Source organism: Haliaeetus leucocephalus, unplaced genomic scaffold, assembly GCF_000737465.1.
Source record: "Haliaeetus leucocephalus isolate CR32 unplaced genomic scaffold, Haliaeetus_leucocephalus-4.0 Scaffold317, whole genome shotgun sequence".
In the NCBI taxonomy this organism is placed as follows: Eukaryota; Metazoa; Chordata; class Aves; order Accipitriformes; family Accipitridae; genus Haliaeetus; species Haliaeetus leucocephalus.
In genome coordinates, this window is record NW_010972753.1 from 7,547,953 (window position 1) to 7,569,504 (window position 21,552).

The 21,552-nt window shown below is 35.6% G+C and overlaps 1 protein-coding gene across 1 annotated transcript in view; it reads right to left on the reverse strand.

Annotated features, from left to right (window-relative positions):
- Positions 1–1,183: 1,183 nt before the first annotated feature.
- The window catches only part of CHDC2 (calponin homology domain containing 2), a 78,726-nt gene continuing 58,357 nt past the window's right edge, over positions 1,184–21,552 (reverse strand). The window contains exons 11-16 of the mRNA XM_010571384.1: positions 14,162–14,296; positions 13,598–13,710; positions 5,474–5,624; positions 4,479–4,567; positions 1,773–1,859; positions 1,184–1,220 (exon numbers count right to left, since the gene is read on the reverse strand). Coding sequence (XP_010569686.1) covers positions 1,184–1,220; positions 1,773–1,859; positions 4,479–4,567; positions 5,474–5,624; positions 13,598–13,710; positions 14,162–14,296 — 612 coding nt within the window. The remainder of the gene's footprint in view (positions 1,221–1,772; positions 1,860–4,478; positions 4,568–5,473; positions 5,625–13,597; positions 13,711–14,161; positions 14,297–21,552) is intronic.

Sequence of the window (21,552 nt, forward strand, 5' to 3'; positions counted from 1 at the left end):
GAAGTAGCGTCCCATCAAATCGGTCCAACATTCAGTTAGTAGGCTGAGAGTCTGGAGATCTTATCAGACTAACTGGTAGTTACAACCAGACTCTTTTTTCTAACATATATTACATGAAATAGGCATGGCTATTTCCCCTTGGATACAGGCCTCGCTAAACACATCTGCAGGTTATGTATGAAAGTCATTCTGCTGATGTTGGCTGCACATTTCAAAATTATCATTAATCACTGGAGGTTCATCTATTGTAGCACACCTGACAAGTGTAGCTTAGCTGTAAGTGCACCGAGCGCACAGGACACTGGCAATCAGTACAGCCCACGGGACAGAACGGAGAGACAGAATGGCACCTAGAATGTCTATGTAATAGTGTTCTGGAAGCTATAGTATTCTTTCTTGGTAGTAGTTCTGGGCTGGAGTATTTTGCACATGTATTGTGAAAGGGCTGCTGATAGTGTATTTTCAAAGCTAGATCCTGCCTCTATGAGAGGAAACCTGATGGGTTACACTTTGGTTATCTTTCACCTAAGCTGACTTTTTACGTCTGTTGGGGTTTTTTTAGCTACTATCCGATTCCAACTGATGATTAAAAACACTGCTCTATGAATAAATAATTATAAAATATGGCTGAAGTGACAGAAGATTAGAGAAATGGATCTCTATAAATAAACTGCCTAATATGTGAATGCAAAATCTATCATCAAAAAGAATTAACACTTTCAAATCTATGACTGAAAAATAGAGTTATTAAACTGTCAATTATTAAAACAGTGCAATTCTTAATATCTGGCAAGTTCCAAACATTGTTTTAGATATTTGTAGTAGCTCTTTCTCTATGCTGGGCCACTTCTGGAGAGTGCCGCAAACTTTAGTTCTCAAACTTTTTCGATTCTCTCTCCTTTAACCTTGACTATCAGCGATTCTGATTTACATTTCACCTTTTCCCTGCCCGCAAAGATTGCTGACTGTTCATCTAAGCTTATTGGTATTTATCTTACTGTCTAACAATTAAAGACAGTGAAGATAGAAAGTCTTCTTTCAGACTATGTCTTAAGCATAGATCTTTTCGTTATACCTCCCCTTGACTGCCATTCCAATTGCTCTCTGTTTTTTTACTGTTTGCCCTTTTATTATCTTTACCATGCTTACTTTGAACTCTCCTACTCCTTCCAGATTTCCTGTGTTAGAAAATCTGTCCATCTTCAGCTAAGTAACGATGTCTAGACACAAAATTAAATTAACTTATATCAATATATCTGCACTATTAACCCCTTGCATCTCCAGGAGCCTACTGAACCTGTAACATATTACACTGAGGTACAATTAGAAATCTATAGACTACCTATTTATACATAAAAACTTGACCTTACTGTTGAACCTTCAAATATCTCTACCTTCTTCATTCCAAGAATCAGAACTAATCCTGTTGCAGTGAACTGGAACTAGTTTTCAGCATTTCAGTCACCTAAGTCACCAGTTGCCCCTGTCTCAGCATCAATAGTTCACCTTTCGATCCTAGTTTCTCTAACACTTTTTCCAAACAGCACTTTACAAGCATTTTTATCTTTTACACTATATTTATTTTTTCTCCATGGTTTGAGTAAGTTATCTGTAAAGTGTTTTTAAAAAAGTTACATAATTCTACGATATTTCCATGTCCTAACCTGTAATTTTTTACAATGGGTATGCATACAACTATACACGAAGATGTAATGCCAATACAATTGTATAAATCAAGATATTATAATTAGCAATTGTCATTTAGAACTTACCTGAACGTTTGCTCTTGCTTTACTTGCCTGGCTTGATATACTTGCTCTGGCTGCATTAAATAACTTGTGGATTCCAGCAAAATGACCCTGGAGTATGGCAAGTACACATAATCACTGCATTTTTCACTTGCAGAATGAAGACAAAACTCAGTTTATTCTAACTTTTAAATGAAGGCTTGGCAAAGAAGCTTATTATTTTCAATTGGAAATATTTTTAAAGTACTGTAAAAAATTTTTAAACATATTTTAAAAAATACTTATTTAATAATTATTAATTCTTCTTTATTTAATAACTTACAACATTTTGCATAACTTAGGCCATGTAATTTTTAAAGCTCATGTAAGCATGCAAAATCCTGAGACACTTATTCAAGGGTTATTGGGAAATATTGTAAACTACCACCTCATCAATACCATAGGTTGATTTGTAATCATAGGGATGGTCCACAGCCATGTCATGACATGCAGACCAATTTTCAATTTTCTTTTCAAAAAATTAAAAAAAAAAAGAAAAATTTAAAACCAGAAAAATAATGCCAATTTCAATATTAAGACAAATTATATACATATTTTAATTTGAAATAATTTTCTAAGGTGTATTTACAATATGATCTGTACTAAATAAATGATTGAATAATCGATTCACTTACACTTGAAGAAGAAAAGCTCAGTTAATTTTATTTTGCTTTTGTAAATAATGAATCTATTAAGATAGAGTACATGGTGATTTCCCTGACAAACCACAAGCAACTGCTTCACTTTAGTTTTTCCTGGAAGATACCTATCTTCTTTCTTTTTATGTACATTATATTGTGCACACATTATTTCCATCCTAGGTATTGGATAATCCATTGACCTGCTGCTAGTCATTAGTCAAGAATTAATTTTTGGTGTCACTATAGAACTTCTGTTACATGGCACCAGCACACATAATTCATTCATTTTAAACTACATTTCTGCATGTTCTCTGCACTCCTAGATGACAGTAGAAACAGAAGGAAGATTACAGAGGACACAGTTAAAATACAGAAGCCAATGTCAACTAGCTTAGCACTAGCTGTGGATCTGAATTCAAACTTTTCAATAGTTATGATAATTTACACCAGCTTTAGTTGATTCTCTGCCCAAGTGTTGAACCTGACATTTCAAAAAATAATAATAATGACCATTACTTATTGTAGTATCTTATATTCTAGATATACTTTCCTATTCTTGGGAGACAAATAGCTGCATTTCACAAAGAAATGTAATGGACAATTTTAAAAGTATTCAACTAATTTTTCTTAATGAACTACAAACATTCAGTATTCTTTAAAATATGTATCTATACATAAGTATTAAAAGCTAGGTACTGTAAAAAAAAGAAAACATTATTTAGTTGATATAATGGGTAACATCTAACTAATAGCCGAACGCTAAGCAAGCATTAGTTTAGGGTGCAGAATTTTACAGCTTTTGGAAATATCTGACATTTGCTATATATTTGACACGAGTTCAGAGAGGCACTTATATATTTAATTTGTCCTTTTCTTAAATCATACCGTATTATACACCTAGTATTAAGTTTTTCAGCCTAGTTTTCTGTAAAAGAGCTACTTCCTTGGTATCACAAGTGCACTTCCTACTGTTATTTGCAACTAAGCAATGCACCTCCTGATGGAACCCTAGATGGTTCAAAACACTGGAAACTTGATACAAAGGATCTTTTATTTTTGATTACTGGTTCAAATATTGCCCAAATTGATAATTACTTCAAGTAGTTGTCAAGTAGCTTTTGAATGATATACGTAAAACTACATTACTTCATTGCCTTTAATCTATTCTGAGAGCCACCCACATCATAGAACTGATCACAGGCAGCCTCACTGACCACCTCAAGGACTTTAAAAAGAGCCAGGAGCTAAATAAATTCATATGATTCCCACATACGAGGCTTATGCCAGAGCACATTGCTGGAGCATTGAAAATAATCCTGTTACAGGTGTCTATACCAAACCCATTATGTGGGGAAAAGAGAAATTTAATTTGCAGCCTATGCAACGTATATTAAACAGATCAGTAAAACAAGCTAAAAATATTATGGAAAATGGTTCTTGTAAATAAATGAAGGACATGAACCAATGCTTAGCTCTACAGACTAAAAGACAGAATATGGAGTCAGATCACATAAATAGATTTTAAAGGGGCACAGTACTCTATTTCTTTTGTATTAAGGAAAGCAACATTTATAATTCTGCAGTTGTTACAGCTACGATGAATGCAAATGAAAAATTAGATTAACTGATAGTGATGCGAGCCTCAAGGCAAATGCATGGCTTTTTTTCTTTTGCATGCTTAAAAATTTAAACAGCAGGTTAAAGCAGATTGGGGAAAAAATAACCAACTATTAATTAACATGGTTTGTTTCTCTTTGGAATTCTGCTGGACCTCAGCCAAACACAAAAATACACGCAAGGTTGATGAACTCCATTTGATTAAAGCTCTAGCTTTATTGCTTACACTGAGATGGATTTCAATTAAGGCTTATTTATCTTCTTTATCCATTATGATAGCTTCCACTTCATAGTGTTTGTAACAATTTTGGTAATGTAAATCTCTATAATTCAAGCTCAAGGTTTTACATTTTTAAGGAGAAGAAGAAAATTATGGAAAAGAGTTGATAAAACAGCATGATCATTAAAGATTTGTATTTACAGCATTGTCTACCTGAATAGGCCATCAGTTCTGAAGGGATTAGTAACATTTAGGATAACTTTCTTCAGCTCATAACATGGAGATTTGCATTCTAATATATCCTAAAAGAGAACAAAAATTTTTATCAATATGAAAAAGTTGTGAAACTACATTCATGTATAATACATAAACAAATAGGAAAATATTTCAAAGAAGACTAGAACTATGTGTCTGACCACTGGTGATTACAAAATTAACATAATTTAAATGCTAGGCTTTGTTGCCAGCAAAGAACAGTTAAAGCCTATTTCTTTTTAAACATGCATTAAACTTCACCACATTTTAAATGCACTTCCAAATGATAGCACAAGGCCAAGAAACAAGCTATCATCTTTTTTCCTTCTTATCTTTACGTGTCCTCTATTTTTTTTCTCTTGCCCCAACCTTCCTTTCTAACATCAGTGTCTATTGCTATGGTATAGAGTCATGTAAAAAAAAAAAAAAAAAAATCACATAAACACCATCTAAGTTCAGAAGAGGATCTGTCCAGATCTGCTCAATGAATGTTTGATAACAAATGCTGGAACACATGCCTATCTCTGCTCTGAGTATTTCTGGGATATATCTTAAATCTACACTGTCTAAAGTCAAAAAGCACAAACAAACCTAGCAACGTTTAACAAAAGTTTGCTGAAATCACTAGGCTGAAGCATATCACCGCCTCCACAACGGAATTTCCAAAAGCGTTCATATGCTGAAAGGGCTCCAGATTTATTTTCAGAGCAATCAGTGCAAAAATTTTAAATTTAGTCATGTATGATTTATATCCTTAGGAATCTTAAATATTCCTCTACGCTTTTTTCTGCATGTACATAGGCTAATATTGGAAACCTGAAAATTTGTAGGTCAAAGGCTAATGCTGATGGTAACTCACATTTTTATTCTTACCTCAGTTCGCTTTTGTTTGATACAATGTACAGATTAACAACATTTTTCTGACAATGTTAATCATACATATATAAACTTACAGCAGGCTCAATATGCTTGACTTCAGATTTCAGAGAGAATGTCAGTGTGGCACCATCTATTCCACCCACATTTTTTGAGATCAGTAGCAACACTGCTTCAGCAGGGCGCAGAAAACGACTAGTGAATTCCACAGTCATACTTGTTTGTCTCCTAGGGGAAAAAAAATGAAAAAAAAATATATCTCTCTCTCTCTCAAATAATGATTGTTATTATTATATATTATTGTATATAATAATTATATATTGTTGTTGTTGTTACTATTATTATTATTTAAATAGGCACAAAACTGTGACTCAGAAATTACTCAGAAATGTCATTTCAGGAACACATTTTAGAGTCTTTGTAATGGAAGGGGGCTAGAAAAGAAAGTAATTTGTTTCTTCTGAAATACTTTGTTGTAGTTCAATCTTCTGCCTAAGAGCATGTTAAAATATTCTAATAAAGGAACTATATAGACAGAAAAAGAACAATATTGAGTCCTTATTTCTTTTTATGACCTCAGCATGTAGCTTAATTTTTCTTCCTCACACAGTAAAACAGGAAGTTCTCTTTCCTTATAGTATTACCCTAAGTTAACAACTGATTTACTTTATGCTCCCCTATTTGAATAGGTTTTTGTGAGTTAAACAGTTAGACATCCTGTTATGCATGTTGTGAGGCAGATCTAGATGTTCTTAATCATGAAAGAAATGAGTAAAAAAACCCTTCAGAATAATTAGTAAAGCTGAGTAATTAAGAGGTGAGGAAAAAAAAAGTCCTCTCATACAAACAAAGGCTCATGTCTCTGATGGAAAACTGGAGAAGGGGAGGCCACATGGAAGGAGAGTTTAGACTAGGTAAGAGTTAAGTTTATACCTGATTTGCCTTGGCCCTGCAACTAAGCAAGATCAAAAAGAAAAGTTTAACGGCTGAAGCTCACACCTTGAAGCTCTCAAAATCACTCCCTGATTTTGAGACTAATTTCTTAAGACAGCATGAAGGTCAGAAAAATTATAGTGTGTAGGATTGTTCTAAAAGCAAGAGAACACTACAACTTAAATGTATTCTGCCTATCTACACATATGACTGGAGCAGAGAGCACTTTCTCTAAACAGAAAAATACCTATATTTTTGGATTTGCAAGTAGAATATCTCTAAATACATACCAAAAGTCAGCTGACTAGTTTATACTTTCATTGTAATGCCATTCTATGTAGTTCAAGAAATTTTAAAACTTACCCCCCAACAAACTGAGATGGCAGAAAGAAAATAACCTATACTAAAAATCTTGAAATTTCTTAATTTACTCAAGCTGATATTACTTAAATAATACTTCAAAGGAATTCTTAAAATATAGGAAAAGGTTATATTTATAAACTGCAGGTTTGTTAGTTGTCTTTCTGGAAGAGATAGCAGATACTTGAATGAAAAAGAAGCTCTCCCCAACCCAAATCAGCCTTCCCCATTAAAAAATTTATAGGAACTGTGCAGCCTGTTAGAAAAGAATTAAAATAGAAGGCAGAAGGAAATTATGTGTGATTTATTGGTCTTCTGCCAACTGGAAGTTCTAAAGCAGAGGCAATCAGCTAACAGTGGTATGTGAAATATGCCTATTTTGTATTGTATGTATATATACTTACACAAGTAAGTGGTGAAGTAGAGGACTTGTAATAGCAATCAGCATACCACGTCTTCAATGGAAGCATGTTAATTTACATTTGGTTCATAACTTCCATAATAACAGCTACTTTTTCAAGTGAACTCAATGCACACATCTCTTCATGTAGCCTGAGCAATCACAATGATGGCAGAAGTTCTACAAATTTATTTTGATGGGAGTAGTGGCAGGATTTGTCCCTGGATGACAGCTGCTGTCAAAGAAACTTTCTGGGAGGTCCTTTATCTCATTCTTATGATGGACCAGGGAAAAAAAAAAAAAATATATATATATATATATATATATATAGTGTTCTTACTTAAAACTACCTTGGGACCTGAGAACTGGATGGTGATAAACGGAACACCAATATCTTAAAAAAAAATTTGGGGAAGATCAGGACAGTAACAGACCTTTAAGCCTCAAATCTATCCCATGCAATGTAGTAGAAACAATTATAAAGAATAAAAGAATAGGATAAGTATAAATGACATCCACTGTAAACAAGATCTAAATCAATGAGATCTAACTGTCAGGAGTCAACACTGTCACTTCTTACTATGCAGAAAGGCCATTAATGAAGACCTCAAGTGTCTGTGACAACTGGAGAGTAAGGAAGTTTACTGATGTTCTAAGTTGCTCCAGGTTGTAAGGACAAAGATTGACAGTGCAAAGATTGCAGGACCTTATGAGACAACAAAATGACAAGGAAATTCAGTGTACATGGATGTAAAGAGAAGCACACAGGGAAAGCAGTTCTGTGTTTACATAAAATTATGGCCTCCAAGTCAATATAACTCACCACTGAAAACTTGGGATTTGTGACAAATAGTTTCATGAAAACATCAGCACAGTGCTGGGAAACATCCAATAAAGCAAAAGAAGTGTGAGGAATAATTAGAAAAGGAATAGACAACAACATAGATCACCATTAGGCCACCAAACTGCATCCAAAAGGCTCAAACCTCAATTAATGTTTGCACCTCTTTACCTCAAAAAGGATATAGCAGAATTGAAAAAAACTCACTAAACTGCAGAAAGGATGACTATAGGAAATTTAACCCAGCATGATCTCTAGGCTTAACACCTAGGATAAAGTTCTTCCTAACACCAAAAGTCTCAGGATGTCAGTTCTGAGAATCGATGATGAAATCCTGGAAGTTCTGAAAACCTGGCTCTTACAGCTTTCATGTTCCTGCTGCAGAGTCCCCAGACATTACCATTTTTAACAGTGAAGAGTTGCTAAGCGCCCCAGAGTCTAAGGCTCCTGAGTCACCCTGCCATTCAAAAAATCCTGGAAAATGCATCCTGGGACTGCAGACTCCCAGAGAAGTATACTGCCTGAGACATACATTCCCAAAGCCAGTTTAAGGATCAAGTTTTAAGGAGCCTACTCTGCTCTTGTCGCAAATAGGAATGACAGGGAAATGGAACGTATGGAATATTCTGCCTCTTTGCCCTCCGGCTCATGCAACAGCAGAGAAGTCTGATTTGAATTGAAAACTGTTGCCTTCTGTGGCAAAACCAGCATTACAGAAAACACAAAGTTGCTTAGTTTTTTTTCTCTATTCATCTGTGTTGCGGTCAATGTAAAGTGAGGTAAAATTCAGCTCATGGAATTGTTCTATAATCTTGTTCATTCTCATATTATTATAACTAGCTTCATCCACACCCACTTCAGTTGATATATTGTAGGGGTCAAAGATTCTTAATTTTTTTATCAGCTCAGCATGTACCATCTTTCAAAAAAGCAAGCAATCAAATTCTCTCTCTTTTATTTGTTATATTTTGGTGTAGGAAAAGAAAGATAAAAAGTTGTTTAGAGGGATCAAATTTGTAGAGTTTAAGGCCAACAGAAATTACTAGATAACACAATCTGAAGTAGTTATACATTGTAGGCCATTATGTGCAACACAATCATCCTTCAATTGCTTCTGATAACTGCCATCTGGCAGAAGCATTTTTCTGAGAAAGCTCCCCATATTATCCGAGGCTGAAGGCTGGATTAAATAACTTTCTGAGGTCACTTCTTGCACTATTCTCAATGTTCTGTGATTTGCAAACCCCATGTGGTTAAAGAATTTGTCATTCAGATAGAGTTTCTTCCCCTCTATTGTTAATCACCTTCGCTACTTCCAGGTTGAATTTGTACAACTCCAGCTTCAAGCTGTTGTTCTTATAAAAAGTTTTGTTCTATATGGGTTGCAGATAAACAAGTCCCTTTCCCAGGAAGGTGCTTTTAAATATTGATCTTCATCATTTCTCTTGTTAAGATACCCAGACTGAGTAACTTATAGGCATATCTACACCACATAAGAGACCTTAGAGACCTTTATGCTATTACTGTTGTGAACTGCAAGTCTATATGGCACAGTGCAGTGCCCCAGAGAGTGGAAATCCCAGATCAAAGATTAATTACATTATATGCAAGATCTGACACTAAGCTACACTGAGAATGTTCTGATGCATCCCAAAAGCCAGAGCAGAATGACAGTATAGTCTTCAGAAGATTTCCCTGGTGTTCAGTTGCTTAGGATTGAAGCCAGTTTCATCTCAGCCAACTGATATAAAATATTCATTCTTGACAGATATTGGGTGTAGGTGGCAAGGTCTTGGTAGCAGGGGGCTCTAGGGGCAGCCTCTGTGAGAAGAGACCAGGAGCTGCTACATAACGGACCCACTGCAGGACACAGCCGAGCCCATCGGCCAAGCTGGTGGCACCTCTGTGAAAGCATATTTAAGAAAGGTCGAAAACATCAGAAAGACAGAGGAGCAAGGAAAAGGAGTAAGAAACACCAGTGGGAACATCAAGGTCAGAGAAGGAGAGGGACAGGAGGTTCTCCAGCTGCCAGAGCAGATATTTCCCTGCAGCACGTGGACAGGACCACACCAGAGCAGATATCCACGCTGCAGCCCGTGGAGGGCCCCATGCCAGAGCAGTTGGATATTTCCTGAAGGAATTGTGATCTGTGGATAGCCCATGCTGGAGCAATTTTTCCTGAAGGACTGCTGCCAACGGAAAGACTCACAGAGCAGGAGAAAAGCACGAGGAGGAAGGAGAAGCAGAGAGGAACTGTTATGAAGTGACCGCAGCCACCTGCTCCCCATTACCCCCTGTGCCAGTCAGGGTGGCAGGGGGACAAGATGGAGGACTCCGGAATGAAGGAGTGAAGTTGAGTCTGGGAGAAGAGGGTGGAGAAGAGATGAAGCGACGTTTTGATTTTATCTTTGTTTCTCACTACAAAAGTCTGGTTTAACTCATTTTCAATTAAAATAATTTCCCCTAAATCGAGCTTGTTTTGCCTGTGATGGTCACTGGTAAGGTAAGCAGTCTCCCCGTCTCTCAACCCACAAACCTTTTTTAGCAATTTTTCCTCCCCTGTCCTGTTGAAGAGAGGGAGTGAGAGAGCACCTGGGTGGGTGTCCGGCAGCCAGCCAAGTTTACCCCACCACAGTCATTTATGAGTTTCTCCAGCTAGCAATGGACCACAGTATACGTTGTCACGCTTCTTTGAAAATACAGACAGACATATATAACATATTTCTGTCACTTCATTATTAGTAGTTTAAAATCATTGGCATCTCTATCTAATGCTGCATCGCTGCTTCCTAGATATATTTAAGTAACTCCTCTTCATTACCCTTTGCCTTTCTGCTCAAATTTTTCCCTGATCTCTTTAGCTTATCAGTTTCCTGCAGTTCATCTCTCCTGGAAAGTAAACACAGTTCTTTCAGCCTGGGCCTTCATCTACAGAATCCTCTGTGCCAAGTGGGCTCACCCAGCAGGTCCAACAGGATTAGTCAGCCAGAGTTATTCTTCATTAGTGATTATAGTGACACGCAGTCATCTTAAATCTAATTATAGTTACTTCTAAATATAGGAATATATATATTTGGCAGATAATTAGAGACAAGTCACTATACATGACATGTCTGTCTTAAAGCCTTCCAGCTCTCCAATCAGAAGACTGACAAGTTTCAGTTTCTTTAGCCTCCTTATTGAGGCTATGGTTCATCTTTTCAGCTGTAATTGCCTGAACTCTCCTGAGTGAATATTCTCTGAACTGCTAATATTTCCTGTGACCTTTTACCCTGAAACTCTGGCAAAGCAAGCTTGACAACTTGACTGGAGCCTTGCAGCAGGCCTTCACAAGGCAATAGCTGCTATTTTTAACTGCTTCTTGTTCATTGGTTTATCTAAAGTACCTGTTTCAGGGGAAAAAAAGCTGGCTAGTATCAAGCTAGCTTGCAATGAAAGATGAACTAGTGGTGAAGGCATAGCCATATTTGTATATAATATTCATAAATTTCTGAGGAACAGTTTCAATTCAGGGGAACAAGGATGCAGAGATATCTGATCTTAAGTTGTCTGAACCATTACAGATACTCAGAAAGTTTTTTTTTTAAAGTATAACTCCTGTTTTTAAACTAGGACTCCTGTTCTCTGATATAGCAAGTAGGCTTTCCTAATTTTTAGTGTTTTTTAACACATTGATTCATCTGCCTCTAATCCCATATTTATGGATTATTTACTTCTAAAGGTAGAACAAATAACTTTAATGTGAAGTGCCTCTTTTTAGCTATTTTAACATCTTTTATTCCTAAACATGTTATAGTCATGCCCATCAAAAAATAACTCCTTTAAGTTTTACTAATACACTGACATCAAATTTCTTACTGAATACACTGAAAATTCTCCCTCACTTTTTATTTAGGCCACAAATATATTTCTTTTTTTTCTAGAAGTCTGTTACAAGCCTACCTCATTTCTGAGTTTCTCTGAAGTCATTCTTTCCAAAGTAAGCAGAACATTCTCTCCTACAAATCCTCTACCATTTTTTTGACCTTACACAACTGAATATCAATCAGCACTAATAGCCATAAACCTACACATAATCAATTAAACAAAGGTGTTGGTTTATTATTCATGTTACTACCACTTCAAAACCCACCTATGATATTATGATCTAATATAAAGCACCTACAAGACTCTCACCCATCTCAGCATGGAGTTCTCAAACACTTCCAGCAGAATATTAAGAAAACTATTACTTACAAAGAACCTATTTTTCATTTAATGACCAAGATTACAAGTAAGGTTATGTTATAAACTCTGCAGAGGTCACCAGTGGATGACTGGTGTTTCCACAAGCTTTTATTTCTATGCATTTTTCAAATGTTTGCTGCTATATATAATTCCAAGCAGCTCAATGACAAGGTTGCCCACATTTACTTGTGTCTTGGGTTTGGTTTTCTTTTTTTCCAAAGGTGAAGTGAAAAAAAGCCATGGAATTGACCTTTCTGAGAAACACATGATATTTTCAAGGCTTATATTTTTATGTTAATTCTTATTTGAAGTAATTGCAAAGAAAATGGAATCAAATCAGCCTCACAGCTCGCTGAAAACATAGCATTACTTGTCCCTTTTGCATATATTTACAATAACTATGTCATTTAGTACTGAAATATTGATCATCCTTAAAGACCACTGTATTTATGTTGAGTCTTCTTGAATTTGACAATATGTATTTGAAATTTTTCTTCTTCTCACAGTTTCTTTTCATACAGAAGTTGACCTTTGTTTTCCTTTTTACAACCTAATCCATTTTATCTGTAAAGGAATATCTTAAATAGACTTCCAGTCTAAACTTAAAAACTCTTAACTGACAGCCAGAGTCACTGCTACGTCCCTCTTGTCTTCACTAGTTAAACAGGGATTAGTGAAATTCCTGTATCTAATCATAAAGCCACCCAGCACAGAAAAAGCAAAACATACTTAGTGAACAAAAAGATGGCAATATACCATGAGTATTTCTGCTACTAAAAATGTTAACAACCTAATGTTTTCTTAACATTAAATCTCTCCACAATCCTTAGATGGCTTTCAGAAATGTAAGATAGAGAAATAACTACATTGCAACTGCAACAGTTTCTGTCTTGGTGGGGAGGGAGGATGGGGGCAAAAAGAAGCAACATAACACTACTATCAAACCTGTGTCGTGGTCTCTTAAATTCCCAGACATGCTTCAATTAAGAATAAGAAACAAAACCTGAAATCTTAAAAGAAATAATTTTTACCTGCTCATGCTTCCACAATGCATTGATGTCAAAAATGAGAATTATGTTTAGAGGAGATATTTCAACTTCAGTTAGGCAAAAAAATAAAATAGAACAGCAGATCCAAACTGAAAATTAAAGCTTACAATACTTTGGGACAAAAATATTTATTGAACACAGATGGCTCCTCTAATGATTTGAAAGCATGGATTCTGCTCTTAAGCTCTATTGAGCTAAACTGCAAGTGTCCCACTGATAAATCACTCTGGATTTGTTCTAGGTTAAGGAGAAAAAGCCTAATCTTTATACTGACTAGTTTTGCCCTGCTTAGAGTTGAACATATTTCTAGTGTTCCACCACTATTAAATTAGTAGGTTTATATTTCCATAATGCTAGACTTATTAATAACACTAAAAAAATCATCACTTACTTAGGGGCAATGGTCACAGTCTTTCCTTTAGGTAATGAGAAGTCATCAGCATCTCTTCCTACAAGAATAGCATTGTATATCAAAGTTTTACTGCTTGGGTTTTTCAGACGCAGCTATCAAAAAAACAAGAACAAAATCAGTTTATCACAAAATAAGAAAGTACTTCTAATGACTAGGTAGATCATTTTTCTTCCTAAGGCGTGTAGACTTCCCACAGACTATCCAACCTCATTTCTTCTGAGTACTCTTTTTGTAGTGTACACTGTACTCCTATGCCTGTTAATCTCGTATTCCTCTCTATCTTTGATCTCAGATTTGTTAGATTTGTAGATTTTTTTTTTTTTCTGTTCTTACAAGCATAGGGAAAAATCAGCAGCAGAAGTCACAATCCCAAGCCTGAAGAGAAAAAAAAGAAGATACATGCTTCCATCTTCTGTATTTAGTAGCCTAATGACATGAAACCCATTCAGTCTTTGCTGTAGTATATACATAATATAAACACACATATATACACAGTGTTTTAACCTTGTACTGCTACTAATCTGAATTCAATAGTATCAGTACCTGTTTAACAACAGTTGCGTGGAGAGCACCTGTAAATTCTATAGTGTTCTTGGGTAAGTAGTGAGGGAGACTTTCATATAGGTAGACACACAGAATAAGCATTGTGACTGGGTTTGGATCACAGATGTCAGTGGCCTAATATTGAAAAGAAAAAAGAAAAAAATAACCAGATATTCAGTTAAAATTTTGCCTGTATAGTTCAGAGATATGAAGATGACGAACAAAAAAATTTAAGGTAATTCTTTTATACAAATATTTTCAACATAACTTGTAATAACTGGATTAGGCCCATAACTAAGATGAATATGAATCTTGTCAGTGCACCAAAAAAATAATTCTTGAAGACCAATGATATGCTCTGGTAATAAACCTATGCTAAAAACTAAAACCACCTTTCTTCCCTACAGTTCAACAGAAACAGATGTTCATTTTATTAAAATGAAGCATAATAGAAAAAGCAAGTAAAATTCACCGACTGGAAAAAACATATGTCTTTATTATCTTTAAAAAACCCCAAACTTCTAAAATCTTTACGTTTACTATGTAAAGTACCATCCCAAATACTCCTAGATACAGTTTTGCAACTGTTTATGAAGACATCACCATCCATCTAACAACTATATAGTTATTTTTATTGCAGATGCCAAATTGCTTTACAAAAGGTAGCAAGCATTACTGCATCTTAAATATTTGATTTACAGAAATGAATTTAAATGGCAACTGCAAAACATGTCAAAGCTTTAGTCCTCAGCGATTCTGGTAAATCACTGAAAAGAGAGAGGTAGAAACTCCTCCATCAAATGCACAAACTTTTCAGAAGACTAATCAAATGGTAAAGAGACTTAATGATGTGTCTTCCCACAAATACAGGCAGGAAAGATCTGGCTACAGATTTAAACAAATAAGATTCTGCACTTCCTAAATCAAACAAATTAAGTATTTTAAAATTTCATGCTTAGTAACTTATAATATAACGTTATTATAATAAAGTTGTCTATAATATACTAAATAAACTTTTACAACTGCAGTAATTTCTCTCCTGAATTAAATATCAAGTCATACTGAAAAATATACACACTTGGGAGTAGATTTAAGCAGCAAACCACTGCATTAACATGTCATCCCATTAAAAGGTGCTTTTTTCATTCAAGACATCTTATTCGGACCCCTTACATAACCGAGAGTCATTCAATACAGCAATATTTTGAAAAAGACCCTCACCTTACAGCAAAAACTTTGCCTAGTTCTCAAGCAAAAAAACCTGATCTATCGTGCAGTTGCTGATTGTCACTGTCACCCTCTCTAAGCAGCTTGGATGAGTTGCGCCTAACTACAGGTGAACTCATCCCATCGTTCCAGAATCAAGCCTCCTTCTTCACATGGTTTCATCACATCATGAATTTGAAGCTGTAAACCACTCAAAGAATAGAGCACATTTTTACTTATTTTAATATTGACTTGTACATTGCTTAGAAGCATTGTATATACATAAAGGCAACATCTTTTAAATCTGCATGGTCATGTAAGAGTGCAAGAAAAGAGGTATGAGACACTTTTAAATCCCAAGACTTTATGATACAAAACAGCTGTACTACTTGGTTTTTGAACTTACTAGGAGATACTTCATATTCAAATACATTAGCAATAAGGAAAAAGAGCTTTCTCTGATCAGCAACTATTGGAAGTTTCACATCCATTTCTAAGGACATGAACAAACAGTCTTAAATGATAAAACATTCTTTTGTAGCACAGGCGTACTTAGGATATCGAAGACTACATAATTTTTGCACTGTCCTAACAAACAAAAAAAGAAAAAATGAAGAAAAAAATTTATCTTAAATGGCAGCCTTTTTTGTTTATCTAGAAGAGGAATGAAGAGAATACATAACCAGTTTTATTTAGAACATCAGTTCTATTTGCACCAGTTTTATTTACAACACCAGTTTTGGTTAGAAACAAGTATATACTATAGGGGACCTGAATCTGCCTCATAAGTGTGTACACAGCAGGCATATTGGTGGAAAAAGGTCTAGAAAAAATGTCTGTAGCTTGTAAGCAAAAAGGAAAATCAAGAGTTGCATGGAATTAACTGCTCTCAGTCTGCTCTCAGTGTTCACCATCATCCATCCTCCAAAAACTACTGCAAGTAATAAAATCTCCCACTCACAACGTTAGCCCACATTGTGTGTCAGGAAATTACAGCTGAGTTAGTAACAGCACACAGATCTCTCCAGATGAGAGACTGCTGCATAAGTATAGCTTCCATAGGTACAAAAATCTCTCGCGCACATTGTAAGCACAAACATATTTGCTGATTCAAGACTAGCAAGCTATCAGTAAATCCAGTATACAACTTCCCTGCTTCTCTGCACGTACGTGCTTCCCTCAAGCAGAGCTTTGTAAGGAAGGTCTTGTAACGTAACCTGAAAAATCAGCAAGCCCGCAACTTATTAGATATGAAGCAAAAACTCATGCTAGAAGAGTGTACGGTGATACTGTCAGATCCATCATGGGAAAAGGGCAATTCTAACTGAAATTTGCCAGATGACTCCAGCTGTGGCAGTATGGAGACAGAATGTGATACTCCAGTGCAAGCCTTGGTTATCTTTTCTGGGTAAGTTAAGAAAGCAATAAAAATGGTAATGTGACAATTTTGAGGAGATCGGATTAATAAAAAAATTAAAAGTAAATAAATAGCATCCATCTAATAAAATGTGACATTAATTGAACTATATTGAATAAGAAGCCCAGGTTTTTGGCACAACCACTTCTGTGAAATATTTTAAAAACTTTGCTGCTCATATAAAAAAAATTATCACTCTAGATAACATATCTTGTTCATGGGTAAATTTTATTACCACTGTACCTTTTCAGGACCAAAACCTCTTAATAGTAAACTATGAGGATAAAGCTGTATCAACTTAATTTTCTTTTGATACTTTGTCAGTAAAGTCTCATTTTAATACTTATTGTCAATACCATTAAAATTTCCAGGGATCTCTGAGAATAAGAAATATTTCTATACGTTAATATTTCTTCTATAAACTACATTATACCAGTTTTTCACAGGACCACATTTTCAGCCCCCACATTATTTTATTTTTATGACCAACTATATTCTTGTCCTCAACATGATTAGATGTTTATTGCCTAAATGGAGCATTAGAGGAAAAAAAATCTTTAAATCTTTTTTAATTGATTCTTATGAGGCAATTTTCATAATGAACCATCAATTCCAGAACCTCAATACTCTCCAGCAGATTAATCAAGGGAATGGATACTATTTCTAAAGCAGCAGGATGAAGGAAACAGAGCAGCTATTTAGCCAGTCACCTACTCTCTGATGCGAGCCCATGTAGAAATATTATTTGCATTAGTTAGTGTTTCACCTTAGTATACGTCTGCTTCTAGATGAGCCAAGTCTCTATTTTATTGAATAGGAAAAATGCTACACATTTAGATTATAACAAGAAAATGTAGCAATATTTTTATTCTAATAAAATTCTTGTACCGATTATATTTTCGTCTTCGGTATTAAGAAGATAAAATGAAGAATAAAAATCCAGATTATTGAAACATCTGAAAAAAATATGACTTAATTTAGAGTGTTCCTAAAACATGGTCAGCTACAGATATGGGATTTAAAGTTATGTTTTTCTCTCTCTTCCATTCATATTTCTCCAAGGCTATAAAAAATGGGTTTGGATAACTACTTAAAAATTCTTTTTTTTTGTCATTTCCAAGAACAGAAAATTGTAGCAATTAAAAAAAAAAAAAAATCAGTGGGAGATAAGAAGCCTAAAATAGTCAACTGAATAAAGCAACTCCATAGGAAGAACTAGTCCCATGTGGATTCCCACTAGGAACCTTGAAATCAAAGTAAAAATTTCATTCTCATTATCAGAAAGTTTTGGATAACTGCAGTTACTCTGCTTCCCAAATATTAATGAAGAGACTTTGGGAAAAGACGTCACATTTATTAGCCACATGGGCTGAAAAAAGGGAGAAAACTTTTTTGCCTCTTCTGGACCATCTTTAGTGCAGCAAGAGAGATGTATAGACATATCTATCATCTTAAATAATTAATTAATTTTTATTTCCAAGTTAAAGTTTTATACTAGAGCATATATTGCAGTGTCTCTACAAACCAGCCAATTCAACCTCCTAATTACTAAAAGCTGAAGATCCAACGCTCTGTGAAAAAGTAAATACATATTCCAAAGAACAGAACACAACAGCCAGTCCATCTTCAAATTTTGCAGAAAGGCCCTTGTTCCTCTAGTTAGTTCCTCCTGCAGGTATGGCAAAAAGCAGTTTCATGAAACGTCCCTTGTCAGAATACAAAAGCAGCTGTAATGACATTGAACAAAGATCCACAAGATCTAAATGCTTATGGATGTCCTTGGAGTTATCAGAGACTGGGTATCCCACCATTCTGACTGCCAACAGAGCAGTTGCTTGAGTAAAGAGTGTAAGAAACTGGGCAAATATTAAGTGGTCTTTCCATTGACATGATTTGCCAGCTTCTGGAAACTAGTGGCTTAAGGATTTATGGAGTACTGTTAAACACCTCTCTGTCATTATTTTAATTTCTTCTCTATTTCGTTCTTTACATACAGAAATAAGCCTGACTGTCATTAACAGTTTATGAATTCTTTTTAATTAGAAATTACTTACTGAGTTTTCTTCCTCTTTTGATGTTATTAAAATGCAATATTGACTGACATCTACTGCCTAAAACATAGGACCATAGAAAGCAGCTGAGATTTAAGTTCTAAAGCAGGAGGTCTAAGAAAACAAAACGATGCATCACTGAGCACAAGTACAAATAGCTCCACCCTCAAACCGCTTCTACTTGGTGATTGATGGATCAGCAACTAACAAAGGTTTTCTTCAGCTAGCAGAAGCTGCATTTTGACACAATAATTTTGTGAGGAGAAAGGATGTAAAGGGCAAACATTTGAAACTCTAGTGGAGCCACCTTCCTCCAAAATGACGTAAAAAAACTTGATAGCTTAAAGCAAATATTCCACGTAGAAAAACCTTTATACAAAATAAGAACCTAAGAGCAGCCTATTGGCTCAGACCATGGGCCAAAAGGACACCACTACAAGCTGATGCCTACATGAAAACGATTATACGGTAAGTACGTATACACTTGAGTATTTTCCCAGGCTCAAGCATGAGACTTCCTGATCCACATATGATTCCTGTCTACTTAGAAATCTTCATGTCTTTTTCTTCCAGGCCTATGAGCAGTCTCCCTTTAACTCTGTGTAAAAACTGTAAAGGCAGCCTAAGAAAACACTCTCTTTTTGAAGTTATGTTCAGTGTAACCGAGAAAGAATCTGGAAGAAAAGATAGAGCTATAAGCTAAGTTTTCTTAATGAACGTGCTCTAAATAAATGCAATAACACCAAGCATTTGAAGTAACGCTCACTTTCACCAGCTTATGGCATTCTAGCCGTACACAAATTACAATTTAATTTTCAAAGAGTCAATAGAACACCACCAAGAAGTAAATAAAAAGAACTTACTATTTTTCTTTCATTTCCTAAAAACTCATCAAAACAGGGTGCCCGTCTCTTTTGCTACCAAGAATGAACCCACATTTGACATAAAAGAGAAGAGGGAAAATTAGATGTTCTTTTTTTTGTCACAGACGGGTGAAAACAATTCTGCATTTCAAACCCGAAAAACCTGGAATAAACTGAATTCTAAATTCAGAAGTGCAAGGAGTCAAACCAACACAGTGTTTCCAATGCAGGAATAATCTTTCTTTCCCATCAGTCTACAAGTCAGAAGTTTCCCATCCATCATGTTTTACGGAAAGGAGAAATTAAAGAATTCTCATAGATGAACCCAGCAGTATTTTCTCCGGCTCCTTCAGCCCGTGAGGCACTGTGCCATAATGGGATGCTCCATGTCTTGCGTGTGAGAACCCTCAATTCAGTAGAAGAAAACAAATCCAGAAAGGCCAGTGAGGCTATAATCCATCCAAACTTGAAAGGGAAACTAAAGGCGGAGATAGTTGCCAGGACACAGCAAGGGCCAGCTGCTCTCTCTGGGCCAGGGACCAGTTGCCAAAGGCAACGTAACGCCGCCGCAGACTAGAGGCCAGCCAGGGCCTGTCCCACCCCACAGCCAGGAGCAGAGCAGCCGGGGGCACCGGGAATCTGAGTACTGGAAAAGATGGCAAGGCTTGGCTCATGGACTAAAAGCAGAGAAGGGATGTACCCCATTCCCATAGGATAAACACTATATAAGGGAGATGACTTAGTTATTGAAAGCTTCACAGACTTATTACTGACTACAGCTCAGCCCTAATTAAAATAAATGCCATAGTCCTGCAAATTAAATGTCTGTAGTCCTGCATGAAGATGTTCTGTGTGCTTCGTACTATAAGGAATATGAATTTTTGTTTTGTTTGGTACAACAGGAAGGAGAAACCTGTCAAGATATATTAGAACAGACAAGCCTTACCACATTTTTACCTATATACATATTAAATTCATCTTGCATTAAATCTCACTAGGTAACCTCTAAGTTTTCTAAATTTCCTGTCTATTTTATTAAGTCAGAGACAGGCAGGAGATTCCATAGCAAAGGCAGAACTGGAGCTCCCTGGTGGCAAATCCATTGACACCATAAAGTATAAAGGCAGGAAGAGTTACTGATTGCTTCCTCCCTCTTTTCTTGCCCTGTGCCCAGCCAAGCATTGCATCCTGCTCCCAGCAGTTCTAGCACAGCTCCTTGTCTAACCTTCAAGAGAGCAAGTATATCACTGGGCACTGATAGGAAGTTTCCCTGTCACTCTCCATAGTTCCCTAGATAATGCTTATCCTCATAATTCTTAAGATTCCTTTCATATACTCTTCATGCACTGATGTAATCATATGCTTCATCTTGTATTTCTATGTATTTCTATCACCACTGTTTTTTAAAGTTGGAATGTTAGGATGCACTTACTATGCAAAGTAAAAAAGCTTCTTGCCTGCCAAAAGCTTTAAACCTGAAGTCTGAAAAATATTCTGATGTTTTCCATTCACTTATCTCAGTAATGGCTATTGAATGTTAACAACTATTTGTAGAAGTTATTCCAATATAGCTGTGGTTTTACACCTCTACTGTTCATCTTTACTGCATTTTCATTTAAGATAGCAAAGATGCCAGAGTAGATTATCTGTTGAAGCCTAACTTTCTTTTGCCACCTACTTCTACTCATTTCCACTTAGATCAGAACTTATTCCCTCAGAAAACATTATTCGGTTTTATCCTGTGCTGAATTCATAAAACTGCATTTGTGACAGTAATCTACTACTCTAAAAAATAAAAAAAAAAAAAAAAAAAATCGGTGTACTTCATAACAACATTCAGCAGAAAATTCACAT